The following is an 18,772-nucleotide window of genomic DNA, read 5'->3' on the forward strand; positions in this document are numbered from 1 at the left end:
ATTGGGACTTAGAGATACCTAAGGAGTGTCAGGATATTTATAGTGTTGATCTAATAACCACCGCTGAAGTAGTTCCACCTTTTAAGGTAGATAACCGTTCCTTTATCTTAGGAAAGTTGAGATATGGCTCCTGGAAGTGGGTAGAGAGATTTTAGGGGCAGTTATTCATTTGAATGATAATTATCTGCCAGTTAATCATCGTTCCTGACTTCTTTAGGATTGGTCGTGATAGGAACCGACTTCATAGGGAAGAGGTCGGTTCAAGGCGAGGCTCAATCCTCCTGTATTGGGCCTTTTGTTGGGATCTGGGCCTCATCGTTGGACCAGGATATGAATAAGTATATATTTAATAATATTTTTATTTATAAGATAATATAAATTATTTTTTAAAATTAATTGTCATAAATAGTTTTTTATAAATATATTTTTTATTAATTATACCAAAAATTAGTTTAAATTTTATGAAAATTAAATCTTAAAAATATCTCCCTCATTATTGGTAATTTATTATATTCATAATTATACAATCTTTATTTTAAATAAAAGTCTTAAATCTTTGTATCATTAATCTTAAAAAATATTTTTTAAATCACCACAATATATTTTATAAAAATTTCTAAATTTCAAATTCGATTAGTCTCAATTTTTTAAAAATTAAAAATATAAAAAGAAGTTAGTTTATGAAATTGAGACTATAGATGTTATATATTTGAAATTATGGATATTATATATATATATAATTATAAATGTTAAATTAAAAATATTTTAATAATTTTTATTATGTAACTTATATTTGTAGATACAGAATATATATTATAAAATAAAAAAATAAAATATGAAATAAAATTATGAAATGTGACTAAGATTAATAGATAAACATACATCTGAATATTAACTAAAATTGAAATCACAATCTATTGACACATGTAAGATAATTCGAAAAAGACATATCTTAAATTTAGATAACATTAATTGTAAAAATTTGTTTTATGATATTACATGTATAAAAATATAGATGTTATGAGAATAAAATTATGAATGTTAAGTTAAAGATATTTTTATAAATTTTATTATGCAACTCATATTTGTATATGTCGACTGTTATAAAATAAAAAATAAAAAATGAAATATATAAAAAAAATTACTAAACAATTTTTTAAATAAAAAATTTTAACTCATCATATTAGAGTTAATGAGGATTGAACAATTATAAATATGAAAAAAATTAAGGACAATACATATAGAAAAAAATTATTACATCGTTAATAAAGATTAATCACTTACAAAATAGAGATAAATGAATAATTTTCTATAAAAATAGCGTGTGGCCTTCATAAATTTTGCTGTTGCAAGACAAATCTGCTATCACAAAGTTAAATATGATCTTGAGGAATATTAATTATTTTATATTTGGTGAAATAATGTTATTTATAAAATATGCATTGATTGTAAATAGAATGATATATTATACACTATTAATATCTATTTTTAATGCAATTAAATATTTTAATAATATTAAATATAATTATTAAAATTAATTCCAGTTTAAAAAAATCAAAAGGCACGTGAAAGGAAAAAAAATATAGTTAAGTACGTCCATTAATATAAAAAAAGGAATATTTTGAGTGTTTCTGGTTTCTTAAACTTTGGTTTACAAACTTTTCCGTTTTCCTAATAACTTTCTATGCTTTGCGTCATTGTTTTATTTGCAATCTGATATTTCAGTAATATATATTGACTTCAGCGATTTCTTTTTAACATATCAGTATATATAACTTTAATTCAAGTAAAATGAAAAAAAAAAATAACATTCCCAAGTGATGTACTTGAACAAGACTTTTTTTAGTCGGAACTAGACGCAGAATCTTTCGGCGTATATATGCATGCGTGATGTATAGTTATTCACTTATTTATAAACATGATTAATTCATAATTTTTAAGAACTTTTTACCAGAATATTTAAATTTTTTTTTGCTTTTATAATATGTGTAAGCTAGAGAGGATTCAACCATGCACCAATTTCCCTGATCTGGGGAGTTATGGTGTGGACGACCTTCCCGGTTTGGAATGATCTAGTTTAAACTGATTTTGGAATTCATAAAAAATCGAATTCTTAACCTTTTGGATTTAAAACTGTAATATCATGTTATGATACCACTCATTTCAAAAACTTCAGCTGATAGAAAAGAATAACACTAATGATTATATATTTAATACTCTCTAAACTTTCATGGTGTACATTGTACAAAAATTTCATTGCCCCTCGTACTTTCCCATTTTATAATATTTAGACCGAATTATCCATAAGATTTGAACTAAAATATTCACTTCAATACTAAATTCGCTGGATCTTAACTTAATCAGTAATAATGACTTGATATGTCTCACAATAATCTTGATGTCAACTACGTGTGTCAATTACTTTTATTAATTAATAATTAAATTCTCTTAATTGTTCTTAACTTTGTTTTCTTAACTGGTGAAAGAAATTAGTCTTGATATAAATATCCTAATTGAATTGAATTTTGGAGAGATACATATCCCCTATCTTTGTCCTTTGCTGAATCACCATTAAATCATGATTAGGTAACAACCAATCATAACGCCCTGCGTGTCCCACATACTAGACAAGAACATTATCAACCTTGCACAGCAATGCAATACACTCGATCATGGCCCATACCATTCTCACTTCCTAATCTTAATTCTCTTATAAATGAATGACCCTGACTTGCTACGACGTTCCTCAATTCAATAGAAGCCGTCAAAGTCACCGATCGAGAGGCACCGACAGTCATGTACTCGTGTCCCACCCTTTTTCTGCCCAACCTCCCTAAAAATCAACACGTGGAAATTGCAAAGCCACCTCCCCCACCCCCCTTCTATCATTGTGTTAGATTGTTAGTTATGTTTGAAAACACCGTATTCATTCACGTAATAACTAGCATAATTTACAATTTTACATACAATATACAATCATAAATAAATAAATGATCATAACTCACAGTGTCCCCTGTAAAATTAGATATCTGTAATTGACATACACATCCATGATTAAATAAAGGGAAATTTACCAGAGCATCAGGTTTTTAAAATTAATTTTTATTAAATACTTATAAAAATACTAAAAACTTATATTTCTATATTTCAATACTTTTTATAGTAAACTTTACACAGAATAGAGTCTACACATCAATAATAATCAATCAATAATAAACACAAAAGTAACTATATCAATATCAACTCGATTCTAACACAGAACAAATACACAAATAATTCAGTGTAGTAAAATTAGCACATCAGTAATACTAAAAGCAAAAGTTGCACCGTGGTGTGTTACTACTAGAGGGAGCACCTGATTCCCAAACCTGCATCAATTTCATTAATAAAGAGATGCAATAATTATGCTCACCAGAGAAATTCAGAGCAAAACAGAGAATAGAGAACAGAGCACTGTTATTTTCCAGCTGGCAACTATTAACCGCAGTCCGAGGAACTAACGGTCCCAAAGTCCAGCTGTATTCCAACAACCGGCGCACCAACTGCTATCCTGCGCCGTTCCCCGGCTACTCCCCACCCCCGCCATCTTAACCTACACTCCCCCGTTTTATACACTACGTAATTAAATTAGCAACAAATGATAGTAATTAACAGCTCAAGATACGAAAAAAACAAAGAAAAAGAATTTATTCGCTGTGTTCCGTCTCCTGAAATGGAAATTGTCATACAACACAACGTGAAATTCAGGTGGAAGCCGATGGATTTTTTTATTTTTCGTGACGAAAAATGAAAAATAAATAAATTAAAAAAAAAGGAAGAAGCAATGGATTTTTGATGTACAAGCAAAGCACGTGGTAGGGACCGTGGTGAGGAGCGTCAAGGGTCGTAAGTCGTAACATAAACCCGTGGCGGAGAAAACCAAAAAAAAAAAAAAAGTGATTAAAAATCGGCGAGTTTTCTGTTGAGGCGATTTTTTTGTATCTGCTGTAAATTACGGAGGCTTCGGATCGCGAAAACATCAGCTCTCTTGGCGTCCGTGTAACGCTCAATGTCGTTGATCTCCGCAACTGAATCTAACATAAGAGAGAGAGAAAATAAAGCTTAAACAAAATTATTAAGAGAAAATAAAATAAGTCTGTGGAAAATTGCATTGTAGTTGTACCTAATACATGTTGCTTGGAGGAGCGGTTGAATCCAGGAACATGATCTAAATCTGAAAAAGATTGTAAAATTGAATTAACTAATAATAAATATTGATGGTTGAATTAACAATTTAGAGTGGTGGAGCTAGAAACCTGAGGGAGAGGGAGTGTGGGAGCAAAGGTAGAGGATGAGGAAACAGAGGAGAGTGAGGAGAGGAATGAGGTGGATGAGCTTGTGAGGAGGGCGGTGAGGCGGAGAGGACATGCGGTGAGGCTTGGGAGCGTCGTCGGCGGGGAGAGCGTGGTGGTCGGCGAGGGCGACTCCATGGTGGAGCTTGGAGGAGGGCGAACCCAGGGACTGTCTGTGCATTGTTAGGAGAGAGGAAACGGGAGAGTTGAGAGTTGAGAAGACAAGAGAAGACACACAGCTCAGTGCGTGAGTCAAGTGTGCGTTGTCAACTTGTGAACTCACTTTTATTTTATTGCTTTTTTTTTATTTCTTTCTTTTTATACAGAAGGAAAGAAAAGGTTATCAAAACTCATATCAGACTACTTATTAGTGAATGAGAGAATGATTTTTTAAAAATTTAAATGTGTTAAGTTAAATACAAATTGGACGGTTTTATTGTTGGTTAATAATAATTTTTTGTTGAACTAAAAATAGCTGAATTGAAAATGATTAAACCAGCTATTAATCTTTTTTGTCGGCACCACTTAAAATCATTTCATGTTTTCATTTTATTATACTATAATATATATTAAAATTAACTACTAAAATTAATTATTATATATTTATATAAAAAAATATATAATTAAATTTATTTTTAATATATATTTTATTTCAAAAACTAATTTTAATAGCTGATTTAATTTTTTCAATTCAAATAATGAAAACTCGTTATTTTTTTTTGCTCAGTTTTCAATTTTCCACACTATTTAATACTACCATGCATCAATCCAATCCAATCATAAGATAATGAAAACTCATTAAATTTTTTGGTGCTCAATTTCACTCTATTGAATACTACCATCAATCCAATTCAATCATACACTAAGAGTTACTAACTCTCATTTTAAGTGTGTAAGATTTATTTATGCCGGTAAGCTGTCTCGGATGGATCATTGATGGTTGGTTGTTAGTATCCCGTGCTTAATTGATTGTCTAAATTTTTTGGCGATTTCGTTCCTTTTACTCCTCTCAATTCCTTTTCCCTTGTCGCTTTTTAGTTTTTCCTGATTTCTGTTTCAACTCTCTCTAGTCTCAGTACCTTTTCCAATTTTAATGGTAACTAATGCTGCCACATTTTTTTTTACGGTATTTCCAAGTTTATTTATTAAGTTAAAGACTAGTTTATTGTAAATCGACACTTTATTTTAAGAATTTGTCCATGATCAATGAACTATTATATAGGTTTAGCTAATATATATTCTAGGACACATGATATAAATTTATCATTAATAAAAAAATTTAAATGTTAAATATAAAATAAATATGTTAAAAATTTAAATTTTTATATTTTTAATAAAAAAATTTAATTTGTAAATTTAACATATATTTTGAAGATATAGGATAAATAAACTCTTATTATATATACAAGATAAAATTTAACTTTTTTATATTTATTTAATTAAATATGTAAACTAATTACTAGATTAACGAATTGTAAACTAATTACTAGATTAACTCAAACAATATTTAATTTATTATAATATATTTTAATATAAAGATTACTAAACATAAATCATTTTTAAGACAAACAAATTTTTCATCAAAATCAAGTTTGCAAAATTAATTTTATGCAAACTTCCGTTTAAAAATTGAAATGCAAACACACACTTAGGGTCAGTTTAGCTAAATTTCTTAAATAAGTTCTTTTGAAAAAAAGGAGTTTAAAATATAAGAATTTTTATTAATAATAACTTTTAAATAAGTTATTTTAAGTTTGGAAAGTTATTATAAAAGTCCTTATTTTAAAGTTGTGCATTAAATATAGGTGATAAAATAGCTTTTGAAAATAGGAGAAGTCAGGGACGGACTTAGAGGGGGGCGAGTGGTGGCCTCGACCCCCCCAAAATTTTTAGAAACTATATTTATATATGAGATATATATTTAAAAAAATAAAAAATATTATATAATTTAGTATTTTTATATGTATTATTTTTTATTATATGATAGATTTATGTCTTGATTGTTTAATTCACTAATATTTTTCACTTAACTAATTTAATATCATATCCTCAAGTCTTTGTAACTTTCAAATTAGTTTTTATATAATAATCTCTATATTTATTTTAAAAAAATCAATTGTTTATTTTATATTAACATATTAAAATTTATATTATTATATTAATAATAACTTACGTAGTTATATTTTGGTAATCACATTATATACTTTAGATATTCTTTTCTTATAAAAAATACTTATTTTTCTTCTAAATTTACGTTGTTGAAAGAAAAACTTTTATAAAAATATTTTATATCTTATATTCTATAAAGGTATTGTGTTTTTTAAATAATTAATAATTTATCATTTATTTTTAAATTTTTATAAAATTTTGAAAGAATTAATTTTAATTAATAAGATATGTGATTATTTTTAACTAAACACGCTATAAATTATTGGTACTTTAGAATTTTATAATATACTATTGATATTGTTATATTTTTTTTATGTAACTATCATATTAAAAATAAAATTGTGAAAAAAAATTATAATTATATATATATATATGATAAATTTTTTAAAAAATTAACTCTAATAATAACTATATGTAATTATTTTTATAGAATGAAAAAAAAATTATCTAAAATTCGGCCCCTCCATACTAAACTTTCTGCATCCGTCCATGGGAGAAGTCATATTTTTTAACTTCTTCAAAAATTCTTAAATAATTTTTTTAAAAATTAAAAATTTATCTAAAAAATTATACCAAATACTATTAATATAATTTTTTATTTTAGGCATTACTCATGTATTACACACCCACACAACACACTCACACACACTACATGAATTCATTTAAAGATTCATAATTCTTCTCCTAAAATTTGAACCTGAGTGCAGCTACTTGCGAGGCAGCAGATCCTGCCACTAGCCCAAGCCTCGGCTGCGCGGAATCAAATAGTTTAAAAGCAAAAAAAGAGAGGGGTCTACTAAAGCTTGCAACCCAATATTATGCTGTCCAACATAGTTTTCGGCTACGCTTATATAGACCGAATAAATGTTTCCTTAAATATTACGTTATTACCTTTCCACTTAATGGGCCAGAAGAGAATAGGCTATACAATAGAAACTCCAAAACTTCTTTGACCCAAAGAGAAACACTCAAAAAGGCTTTGTCCAAAAATAACTCTAATGATGAAATAGAAGGATCAATTTAGTGTGAGTCCACAAACCAAGCACAGAGATAAAAATCATTTTTAGTAGTAAATTTTTAATGACAATAATATAATAATTATTATATATTTTATATTTTTATAATAATTATATATTTATTATTATTACTACATGTTATAATAATAATTATATATATTTTTTAACCATTAAAAAATCTTTATGTTAATTATATAATTGTTACTAAAATTTTTTTAACAACAAAATATAAGACAACTAATATCTAATTGACAGTAAATATATTAGTAATTATTTTTATTTTTTACTGAAAATAAAAGAAATAACCACTAAAATAAAATAAATAGTCACTAATTATATGTAACTGGCCTTGTTAAGCTAAAAAATTAAATAGGATTCATGAAAGAGTGAGGTGAGGTCTTAGCTCTTAGCTGACGTCCAAAATTCTACATTTCAAAATCGAGTACGAGTTTACGTTAGCGACTTTGTCAGCAAAAATTACTTGTGTAGAAAAATTCTGACCCAGACATAAAATCAAATTACTTGTGTAAAAGTCATACTCTATTTTTTTGCAATAAAATTATTACATGTATCATAATCTGTATGTCTCAATCTAATATTTTTTTTTTGGTACACAATCTAATAATTTAAATGAATAAATAGTTTATAATATAATATCTGAACTTTTATAACACAAAAATATAGAATTCGATTTATGTTAGTCATATTCTTCTAAATAAAAATATATAATTCTAGTCCAAATAAAAATAGAATAATTATTGAAGAGAATGACTTGCGTTTTGGGCGGGCATCACGTTGGGCCAGGCCTAATGGGCCAGATATAAATTTTATAGCCAGAATCGAACGGCAGAGAAGGCACCGGGAGAGCGCACAGGAAAAAGGGCGTAGAACGAAGTTACGAAATTTCTGGGAGAGTGGAGAACAAGCAAAAAGAATATATTAAAAATAAAGCAAGCTTGTGCAGCAGGAAACAATTTCATCATCGCTTACTCTATGATTATTAAAAATTAAATATAATAGGTGAAACATTGTAATTTCATATGAGAAGAGATCAGAATGGTGCTGTGGGAGATAACACTTGGAACTGCGTATTTTCTGGGTCTGAAACGAACTTACAGGCTTGCCCTCAGGATTCAGCGCAAGCTCATTAGCCCTAACCACCCTAAGGTCCGCGATTTCCTTCACAGGTACCTATACCTCTCTTCTTTCTTTCTTTGTTTCTTTCGCTCTCGTTTATTAAATCGTGAATCTAGAAATGCGTGTGTGATTATTCTTGTTGATGGATACATACTCTCAAGTGTTATTATTTTTTCTTTTCATTTGTGTTCTTAGGTAGCTACGTGATTGACAGCAATGTGCATTTCGGTGTTTGTTTATTTAGTTGAGAGGAATTTTAAGGATTCAATCGATGATTCTGATATATAACCAATAGATAACTAAATGATGCCAAAAATGTAATTATGTAAAGTTTGCATCTGGTTTGATTGTTGTCCAAATGTGTGATTTGAGTGTAGTCATTGTTAGTTTCCAGCTTTTACTTTAGGTAGTCTTTGTAAATTAGCTTTGAAGATATTATTCAATATGCAGGTTAGGTGTTTGTTAATTTGTTTCACACACAAGCATAGTGCAGGGATGTTTGGTTTTTTATATGTTTCCCGTTATTCGTGATTAGAAAAATACCACAAAACAGATACTAGCTTGAGTTCTTGTAGATCACATTTGTATCTTTGGAGAAGCTTAAAGCCTTGAATATTTATTTCTTTGACATAGCAACGGTTATATTACAACGAAATTTGTGGGGCCTGGTGAAAGTTTGTAGATTATATTTCATAGCACTTCTAATTGTTTACACACACTCTAAAGTGAATATTACTGATGGAAAGGTGGTTGGGAGAAAGGTTGATTCATTTAATTAATAATTGTGTGACTGGATTGTGTTAATGCATTGCTACATCCAAATATGAAATCTTGGAGGATAACAGCTGTGTCGTATTACAAATATTTGAGAGCCAATGATTTACTTATTGTCTTCTGAGATCACAAAGTTCTTGGGGTCAATTATTAGCATCAGTTTCTTACTTTATTCATCGTTGTAATTTGTTACTGAGTTTTGTTTCACTTATGCACCTCAGTGCTTTGGTACGGATGCATCACTGTCTTACAATTTCATTCTTGGACTTTTGTTTTGGTGCTTCACAGGCGGACCCGTGCTGTATTTGACGTAGTAGTCAAAGTTCATAGAAACATTCAAGATAGAGACATAGAAGCAGGACGGAATCTTGGAAACACAATTTTGCGATGGCTAGATCGGATGAAGCCATCAGCTGGGATTCGAGGTCCTCCTTCCGGATCACTTCCCAGTGGCAGCTCAAGTGAAAAACTGACAAAGAATTCAGCTGGAGCTTCGAACAACAAGCCTACTGGTTATTTTGGATCCTTCAAGAAGGACTCCGATAGGCATCTCTTTACCTCGTTGAGACAAAGACCTTTTCCTACCATTTCAATGATGACTCGACCACCGAATCCTGCCAGGACTAGTGTCCATGGCAGGAACCTCAGCATCTATGCTCCTGAAATCTCTAGTTCAAATTATAGAATGAATGAGTCAGGAGGTGTATTTAGGAAGGACATCATGCAATGGATGCTGCGAAACTAGCTCTCCATCACTTTGCTAGTGGTTTACGTCACCCGTATTTTTGTTTAGGCCATTTTTTAAAAAGGAAAAGGAAAAGGTAGTTAAAGAGTGATGTTTATGTGGCAATTTCATGCACTGATGGGGATGGTAGCCTTAAGGTTTTTTTGTTTTTATTTTTCTCGTTTCTTTTGTACTTTTTATGGTCTGTCAAGCTTCATTTTGCATGACGAGTTGTTATGCATTTGTTCTGAGTTTTAGTTGAAGAACCAGTTGTTAATATCACAGGTGTTGTCCATAATAATACTGAACTGAACAATATTTCAGTTACATTTGGGAAAGAGAAAAGAAAATGAAGCTGATAGCGAGCTTGATGGGATTCAAATGTGTGCCCAAATTCAATATTTTTGTAATTTGTCTTTTGCTTGTATTAAATTTGTATTTTTATGAATAAGGTTTTGTGCAAGTTTACTCAATAAAGGTCCCAAAACTTCATCCTACCTGTACCTTCTAATCAAAGATACAAACAAAATTTCATGACTTGATCATATATGATGATATTCTTATATATTGTATGCTTTTAGGTTTCATATTTGATTTCATTTTCTTGGCAACTAGTGCAACTCTTTGTTTGGTATTCCAATAAAAATGTGGTAAGGTCATTTAAAAGTTGAGGTAAAAAATCCATTCATTTCTCTCTAATGATATAGGAAAAATGGGTAGTACAATTTTAACACCATTCAATCACTTCAATTATTTCTTATAAAATTTAATGCTAGACGGAAGTAACCAGTACCAAAGTATGCTACTATTTGTCTACTATAGTCGTTCTCGTTGCATTTTAGGTTGTGCCGAAGATGGATTTTTGGAGTTAAAGATCCCAATCTGTAAAGCATGAAAACAAATATAATAAACTTCTATGGAGTAAGAAAGCTGTAAGCCTCTAAATCACTGGACACTGGGTGTGTAGAGAAAACAAGAACCAAAGCCCCTAAGGATAGGAACTTTAAAATCCAGGACCAACTGAGTACTGACCACATATGGTAAGCAAGGACAGGTTGAAAAATTCTCTTCAATGTTTTCTTCATTTTGATGATCAACGATCGAGAGCCCCTTTATCATTCTCTGTATATATATACCCTCGCATATATTTGATTAATTTCACCATTCTTCCCCAAGTCAACATTTTAGCAGGATAATAATGAATTGAAACATACCACTTTATTTAAAGAGGATTTGGCTCCTCTAAATACTTATTAATCATTGTAGAATTACAGCCTGAGAATGTCAAACCTGTCAACTATATATTTAAATATACAATATTACAACAACTTGAGAGGTAAAAGAAAAAAAAAAAAAAAAAAACAAAATCAGAAAAGAATGTAACCTTTTTATATACCGTTTTTGGGGGACGGGGATGGGGTGGGGTGAGAAGGGAGGAACTAATATTTCCTCCCACTAATCAAGAAGGGGACTCCCTTCTTTGGCAAGGACAAAAAGACCGCCATCTCCCCTTGATATTCTGAAGTCCTTATCAAGATATGTAGTAATAAGCCATGAACTAGTCCTCTCACCAGGAATGGGAACCTTGAGAGGTGGCTGACCGGATATGGCACGTGAAATGTTTGCCACTGCATCTTGCAGAGGACCAAGAGATTGTTGCAGAGGTGAAAGGCTGATCCTTTGGCCAAAAATGTCTACATCTTCTGGCAGTTCAGGTCGAGACTTTATCTCTGGAGGATTGAATGAACCTTCTTTAAATGTAACCTGTTTGCATTTAGAAATGTTAGCAAGAGTTTTCTAGTCATCTATGCAAGCTGAGGAAACTTATTTAACATGCAGGATACAACAAACATTGGATTGCACCATTGTATTATTATTATTAACATTGGAAAAGCAAAAACATTTGCATGCAACCATATCAGCTTATATCATAATTCATATGTAATTTACTTTTTTACATTATCACAAATAAGAGAAGGCAATTGTCAGTTTTCATAATACAAGAGCTTATTAAAAAAGGCAATTTAGTTAGAGAACTTTAAAATAACCTTATTGTTATATTGGTGAATGAAGAAGGCCTTAATTAAGGATTTCTTCCGAGCAACGATTCGGTTTCGCTATTCAATTAAGGTTGTTTCAATAGGAAAGAGAAAGATAACTCTTTTTTTGGTATTGAAACGGGGAAAAAGCCCGAAACAAAAGGAACCCAGATACAAATTAAACGGGGTAAGGTAACCCATATATCATCTTCACAAAGAATCCTAGCTAACTCAGGAGGAGGTAAATCCCAAAACACAAAAGCGGAATTCAGCATCCATGCGTAATGAAAAAAGATCCTCTAAAGTGAGCAGATCAGTAAAGTGATAAAGTGAGGGCGTTAAGTACCATTGAATTTATAACTTCCATCATTTATGAGCCTCGTTATCTTAATTTAAGAATGATTAGACACTCACTTCCTCACTTTATCAATCTTAATTTAAGAACTGGTTGAGTCAGTTCACTCATACGAGGAGGTGTGTGCCTCTGACCTTTGCTAACTTAGGCATGGTTTTTTGGTTAAGATGTGACACACCTTAAGCCTGAAACACCTAGTAGATAATTGCAAAATATTCATAAAGCCTACTCATCCAGCTTGCTATTTGTCATGACAAAGATATACAAGATATGACTAATTTTCGGTCTCTGGCACTCTTAGCAGCAGGCAGCTTAGGGGTTTTTACAATGAACCTCTTAATCTTTGACTTTTTACTATGAATGTTATGATTGAATGCTCCACTAGCAAATATTTACTGTAAGATAATGCAATAGAGTCAACTAGTCAAGTATGTTACATTTTCCCTTATTGTAAGGATAAACTTCAATTAAACTACGAATGCACTTTTTGGCACCTCAAGGTGTTAAAACAAAGAGTCAAGCAAATTTTGTCTTTCTAATTTGTGAGATGGTGAAATACTAAATTTTTCATGAGAAGATACCTGTATTCTTGTAGGGGTTCGAACTTCAAATGAGGCAGATGCACTGAAAGACAAAGTGGTAAAAGGACTAGATAATGTGATGGAGTTTATGATGGTCAAGCTACCAGTATCGATTGTTTGTGAAATCTTGTCCACCTTCAACAAAGGTAACGATCCAACTGCTAGAAGAGGTAAAAGTTCCGAAGATGCAGTGTACCTGAAATCAGTTTTAAAAGCACAGCAACCGAAAGGATTATGTGTCACAAAATAAACAGAAATTTTGACTTTGCTTCGTATTCATCAATATTCAGTACCAATGAAAATTTCCACTATTTCTGCCAGAAATCAGAATACATCAAGATAAGCATAAAGCACAGTATTGCCTAAAACAGTAAAAATTATCTCTTTTTTTTTTTCCTTTCTCTTCTCCCCAATGAAAGCATGCAGTCCCAAACCCTATAACCATTTCCCCAAGGCATGACCCAAATTGCATGTTCCATTTACACAACAGGATGCAACGATCATATCAATCAAAATCAAAATCAAAGTTTCATTACTCAACGAGAAGCATAGTTCACTTGAGCTGCAACTATTCATAACTAAATATGCATTAACATGAAAAGCATAGTTGAATAAAATTCAGCTCAGACTTACAGCAACACCCAAGTTCCATCGAGAAGCGCGGGTTCCTCAACCGGGTTAGGTGTCGGGTTTGCCGCTTCCAACTGAGTCACCAACTCGGATACCTCGGCCCGGACCTCCGACCCTGCCCGAAACCCGAGCTGAGTCCCATAAACACTGTCCACTAGAGCCCGCTTCAGACCCTCCAGCTTCCCCTCCTCCTCCGCCGAAACATCCTTAGGCGTGGCAGCCGGAGTTCCGTTTCCGCCGTCGACGTAACCGCCGTCGCCATCACGTCCTCCTTCCTCCCACTCATCTTCGTCCCTGGGAGGGTCAGAATCGGGAAGCTTGGTGAACGCCGCTTCGGGCTCGGGCTCGTAATCCTCACCCCATTCATCGGAGATCTTGGCGGAGGCCTTGTCAACGTCGCCGGAGCCACCGTCGGCAGGGGAGGAGGCGGCGAGGCGGATAGAAGGGAAGGTTTGAGAGCGAGGAGAGAGAGGGAATGGGAAGCGAAGGGGAGAAAGAGAAAACGGAAAGAGGGAATTAGGGTTTTGCGAGGTGGTGGAAGGGACGCGTGGGGTGCACGCGAAAGAGGAGAGTTGAGCCATTGGAAGTGTTTTAGTTTGTACTTCCGAATTCCGAGTCTTTCTTTCTTTCACTACGTGTGTTTCTGCTTCGATGCTAGAAGACTACAAGTCTAGAATCACCCAAAATCAAAGATAGTACAAATTACAAATATTTATTATTTATTACGTAAATAATCAAAAACGGATTCTCTCTATTTTTTTTAATTATTAACAGAATAAAATGTGATCTTATCATTAATTTTATAAATAAAAAATATAAAAAATAATAAATTTTTTAATTTTTTTAATAATTAAGAGGATATATTTTTTAAATAATCAAATTATACTAATACAAAAATTATTGATAGTTAATTGTATAATTTTTAAATTTTTTTATTTAAGGATTAATCATGTAAAGCATATTTTAAAACTCGGACCGAACTTACTGATTTAACTAGATTAGTTGGAAATGAGTCATCAAATTATTTCGATTTAGTTAAACAATTAATTGATAATAAATTCGTGTAAAAATAAAAAAAAATTAGTCAATATTGTGTTTAATGGTTAACCAACTTAAAATCATAAAATCCAAACAAAATATATTTTTTACTTTTTTAATATATAATTTATATATAAATATATTATTTTATTATATTTAGTTTAATTTCAATTGAATTTTACCTAAATTTTTAAATAGGTAATTCTATTGATGTAATAATCGGTTCGGTCTTTATAATTTTTTATAATTCTTGTGAATAGTTAGGGTAATAATTCAAATATATAGTGTGCATCAATGACATGCTGATGCATTTATTAATTGAAAAATATTAGTCATTCTTTAATTTTTAATTTTTATTTAATTTTTTAAAAAATATATTAAAATTTAATTAATTTAAATAATTACTTTTATATATTAATTGTTTAAAAAATTAGGAGAATTATTTGTTTTTTTCCTGAAGACTAAATAAAAAATAATATTTAAAGAATATTTAATTGTAATGTTATTAATTATTATATTTACAAAAAGTATTTATGTGAAAAATGTTTGTGGTGGATCATGTGTCAACTTTGTCTGGTAGAAGAGGCGTAGTGTCTGATTTTTTTCAAAAGGATAAAAACATTTGTCTTTTGGGGGGTATATTTGTACTTTTCAATGGTCTGTATTGGATTGGAAACAGGGATACAGTTTTGGTGGTCAGATTTTAGTTTCGAATTTGGACTAGGTTTCTTGTTTTAGTTGGGCCATGAATCTTTTCAGAAAAAATTTTCTTTGGGTTAGTTTGTGAGTGTAAATGAGCCCAACCTACTGAACCTACTCTTTAGTATTGTGCAGTCTATGTATTAGACCAAAAACTTGCATAAAACGTGAAATCGTGAATGTAGGGATCGTTTTTGGTATTTATTTTTCGTTACTTAGCGTTTGTTTTGAGATAATGAGATAAATACTGAGAGACTAATATTTAATATTATGTTTGTTAGTTTAAAAGTTGATACTAAAATTTCTGTTTCTGTCTCTAAAATGTTAGTATTTCGGTACCTCTAAAAAGTAGAGACACAAAGGACTAAAATTTAAAAAAATGGAGACTGAAACTTTAATAACATTTTATACCTAAAATATTTTCATTTTAATTAATTAATTCCAATTTTATTCTTTGTATAAATTAAATTAAAATTTCATTCTTGTTTCAATTTCTGTCTCTCACTTTACACCAAACAAAATATTGAGATTTATTTTAATTTCTGTCTCTTAAACTTTATCTCTCAATCTCAATCTTTTTGAACGCTACTTATAGAGACTGCATAATATTTTATGAATATGGATAGAGACTGCGGTATTTGTTATATGACAAATTTATCACAACTAATAGAAGTGGCTAGATTTCACATCTGATGATTGATGAACCACATTTTGGATATCAAGTACTTCAACTAGCATTTGTTTGCAAGCATAAAAATGTGCAACTGAAACATTGCATTGCATGATTAAACTTTGTTGTATTCTTCTCTTTTAATTTTACTACAAAAATTGGGGAAATGCCTTGGGCTTTTGCCATTAAAGGCAGCAGGGATAAAAAATAATTATTATTTTGAGGTGAATAGTAAGGGTTTTGAGAAAAATCACTTAACAAGGTGAAGTAGTTTTGACTAAATTTTATCATTTACTTTTGATTATACCTGGCCTATTAATATAATTTAGTTCATATTCTCACTAAAAGAATGAGTGACACTTATAAGTGAATTATACAAACTACAAAGTAAGTTCAACATAACCATTTAAATCCAGGCGAGTCGGACTAACTTTAGATATGAGCCATCTAACTTATATTCGATTCAACTTAGAGTGATAATATACTATTCTATAAATATCATAAATATCATATGTATTTTTTTTTTAATTCAATCTTGTTAAAAACCTACTAAAACTTTTGCGAAATTAAAATTTCTTGCAAGTACATGCATTAAGTTCAAAAAAGAACATCAAATAAATCACCATCCAACAAACAAATTAATACTTAGAATAAATAATCATTTGTATTCATAAAAGATAAAAATGTTGACATATGTACCCATATTAAATCAAAACTAAAACTAAACTTGTACTCATACAAGATGCTCTTCGTATGGCAAAAATACCTTGTCTTTGGAGAATTGGAGTGTCACATAGAATATTTTTGTCACACGAAATATATTTTACGTGATACAAGTTTAGTTTCGATCGAATGTGGATACATATATCAATATTTTTATCTTTTATGGATATAAATGGTCATTTATTCATACTTACAACTTTAGATGTTTTAACCTCGCATCTAGGCCTAAAAATTAATCCAATTTCGGGTAACACTTCAGAGCAATCCATATTTAATGTTTTGCAAAATGTGTGAATGTAACTCGAGATACTTGTGACTATTGTGCGGTCCTAGGACAAAATTCAATTGATTTCAATTCAATGCCAAAATTCCGTAGTGGCTGGCTTCGAAACTTTAAGGAGGTGTATGAATATTGTTATGCTAGGCATGCTCCTATGATTTATAATTAATATATGGAGAAATTATGAGTCTGAATGCTTCCTAGTAAATATTTGAACAACCAACCAATATAAATATAAAATCCCAAGATATAGATGGACTAATAGAGAGGATCATATTGTTCGTACAAATTTATTGCAACATCCTATACCAGTGGTTTAACTATCCTAGACCCATAATTTATATGGTTCGTTGACTAGTATTTATTGCTCGTTTTCAATGATTCTTGTTTCATAAAACTAAAATTAAACTATCTTCTTGTTTAGATTCTCACTGGAAGTACATCATTGCATGCTCCGGATTCATGCTACGTTTAAATGATGATTAATTCTTCAGTAAATATCCATTTTGATTTTTAAATTTGTTTAGTACATTCAATGTATCTTTTTGTACATATTCCAAATTTTGTGAAGAGGGACCTGTTAACTTCTTTGAATGAGAATATATGTGAAAGTTTCATTTTGAATCACTGATTTATCTTCTACGCTTTGCTTTTGAAAAGGTAAAGAAGTAAGAACATGTGGAATAAAATAGAACAAAGAAGCTTAAAAAAATTTTGGCCCATGCAGGTCTCGAACCTGCGACCTTCGCGTTATTAGCACGACGCTCTAACCAACTGAGCTAATAGGCCAGTTTGTTAATTAATAATTTATATTTTATGTTATTAGATAATTAATTGCATAACAACTTCTATTCGTATATAATATCTTACCGAATTAAACATGAAATGCCGGTACTGCTATCTTGGAGAAATGAATAAAATATGAAATGTTGGTTCAGTTCCATTTCAGGAGAGTATTTGATTATACAACAAAGCAAGTTATTAGATCCAGAAGAGAATATAAAAATTAAAAACAAAATAAGAAACTGAAAATATTCTATCATCACGTGTTAAAAGGTAAACTATAAAAAATATATTCGAATCATTTTAGTGTTGACAAAAATATTTTTTAATTTAATAAAAATGGCTTCAATTAATTAAAAAGGGTGCCAAAAATACCCAATAATATTTAGAGACATATTTTATTAACGGAATAAATATATATTTTTATTATATTTTTAAATAATTTAAGAATATTTTTATTAATAATAAAATTTAAAAACATTTTTATCAATAATAAAATAATTTGAGAATTTTGTTTTTGGTTTGCCCCATATTAAAATGGCTAATTAGTTACGGGGTAGATCAAGGAAATAGACGGACGAAAAAGGTAGGTGTATTTAAAACTAAATATATTACTTTAAATATGTTGTTGGTTTATATAAAATATTTAATTAATTTTTTGTTTCTGTTTTTATAAATTGAACCTTTGAAATTATATATTATATTTATAAATTATATGATGTCCGACTTATTCTGGCTGGTCGTCCGAGTTTTTCATAAGAATGTGGAGAATGGTATTTGTAAGAGATTTCGATGTTTAAGTTATCAAGGGATTTAAGCTTAT

At 30.3% G+C, this 18,772-nt stretch overlaps 3 protein-coding genes and 1 non-coding gene across 5 annotated transcripts; 1 reads left to right on the forward strand and 3 right to left on the reverse strand.

The window, feature by feature from the left end:
* Positions 1-3,122: 3,122 nt before the first annotated feature.
* LOC112747433 (uncharacterized) lies at positions 3,123-4,751 on the reverse strand. 2 transcript variants are annotated; one of them, XM_025795438.3, is made up of 3 exons: positions 4,296-4,751; positions 4,163-4,213; positions 3,123-4,073 (listed from the first exon to the last, which is right to left on the reverse strand). In XM_025795438.3, the coding sequence occupies exons 1-3, from the start codon at positions 4,510-4,512 to the stop codon at positions 3,940-3,942; spliced, it is 402 nt and encodes a 133-aa protein (XP_025651223.1). In that variant the 5' UTR covers positions 4,513-4,751; the 3' UTR covers positions 3,123-3,939. The 2 variants fall into 2 exon arrangements, with proteins under 2 accessions (XP_025651223.1, XP_025651225.1); XM_025795440.3 differs by having other exon boundaries at positions 3,123-4,067; positions 4,296-4,745.
* Positions 4,752-8,351: 3,600 nt separating this feature from the next.
* Positions 8,352-10,648, forward strand: LOC112747435 (uncharacterized). Its single transcript, XM_025795442.2, has 2 exons — positions 8,352-8,703; positions 9,716-10,648. Exons 1-2 carry the CDS (start codon positions 8,573-8,575, stop codon positions 10,170-10,172), a joined length of 588 nt encoding a protein of 195 aa, XP_025651227.1. The 5' UTR covers positions 8,352-8,572; the 3' UTR covers positions 10,173-10,648.
* Positions 10,649-11,350: 702 nt separating this feature from the next.
* LOC112747434 (plastoglobulin-1, chloroplastic-like) lies at positions 11,351-14,462 on the reverse strand. Its single transcript, XM_025795441.3, has 3 exons — positions 13,760-14,462; positions 13,127-13,322; positions 11,351-11,915 (listed from the first exon to the last, which is right to left on the reverse strand). The coding sequence occupies exons 1-3, from the start codon at positions 14,335-14,337 to the stop codon at positions 11,607-11,609; spliced, it is 1,083 nt and encodes a 360-aa protein (XP_025651226.1). The 5' UTR covers positions 14,338-14,462; the 3' UTR covers positions 11,351-11,606.
* A 3,419-nt stretch (positions 14,463-17,881) lies between these two features.
* Positions 17,882-17,955, reverse strand: TRNAI-AAU (transfer RNA isoleucine (anticodon AAU)). Its single transcript has one exon. It is a non-coding gene; the product is annotated as a tRNA-Ile (tRNA).
* Between the last annotated feature and the right edge of the window lie 817 nt (positions 17,956-18,772).

This window comes from Arachis hypogaea, chromosome 15, assembly GCF_003086295.3.
Source record: "Arachis hypogaea cultivar Tifrunner chromosome 15, arahy.Tifrunner.gnm2.J5K5, whole genome shotgun sequence".
In the NCBI taxonomy this organism is placed as follows: Eukaryota; Viridiplantae; Streptophyta; class Magnoliopsida; order Fabales; family Fabaceae; genus Arachis; species Arachis hypogaea.

What these genes read in the sequence shown, in the direction of transcription:
- LOC112747433 (XM_025795438.3), bottom strand. Translation starts at nt 4,512, where the DNA reads ATGCACAGACAGTCCCTGGGTTCGCCCTCCTCCAAGCTCCACCATGGA. An exon ending in CCACACTCCCTCTCCCTCAG is followed by an intron (nt 4,214 to 4,295) that starts GTTTCTAGCTCC and finishes AATCTTTTTCAG; the next exon opens with ATTTAGATCATGTTCCTGGA. An exon ending in CTCCAAGCAACATGTATTAG is followed by an intron (nt 4,074 to 4,162) that starts GTACAACTACAA and finishes CTCTTATGTTAG; the next exon opens with ATTCAGTTGCGGAGATCAAC.
- LOC112747434 (XM_025795441.3), bottom strand. Translation starts at nt 14,337, where the DNA reads ATGGCTCAACTCTCCTCTTTCGCGTGCACCCCACGCGTCCCTTCCACC. An exon ending in GATGGAACTTGGGTGTTGCT is followed by an intron (nt 13,323 to 13,759) that starts GTAAGTCTGAGC and finishes AACTGATTTCAG; the next exon opens with GTACACTGCATCTTCGGAAC. An exon ending in GAACCCCTACAAGAATACAG is followed by an intron (nt 11,916 to 13,126) that starts GTATCTTCTCAT and finishes AAATGCAAACAG; the next exon opens with GTTACATTTAAAGAAGGTTC.
- LOC112747435 (XM_025795442.2), top strand. Translation starts at nt 8,573, where the DNA reads ATGGTGCTGTGGGAGATAACACTTGGAACTGCGTATTTTCTGGGTCTG. An exon ending in GTCCGCGATTTCCTTCACAG is followed by an intron (nt 8,704 to 9,715) that starts GTACCTATACCT and finishes GGTGCTTCACAG; the next exon opens with GCGGACCCGTGCTGTATTTG.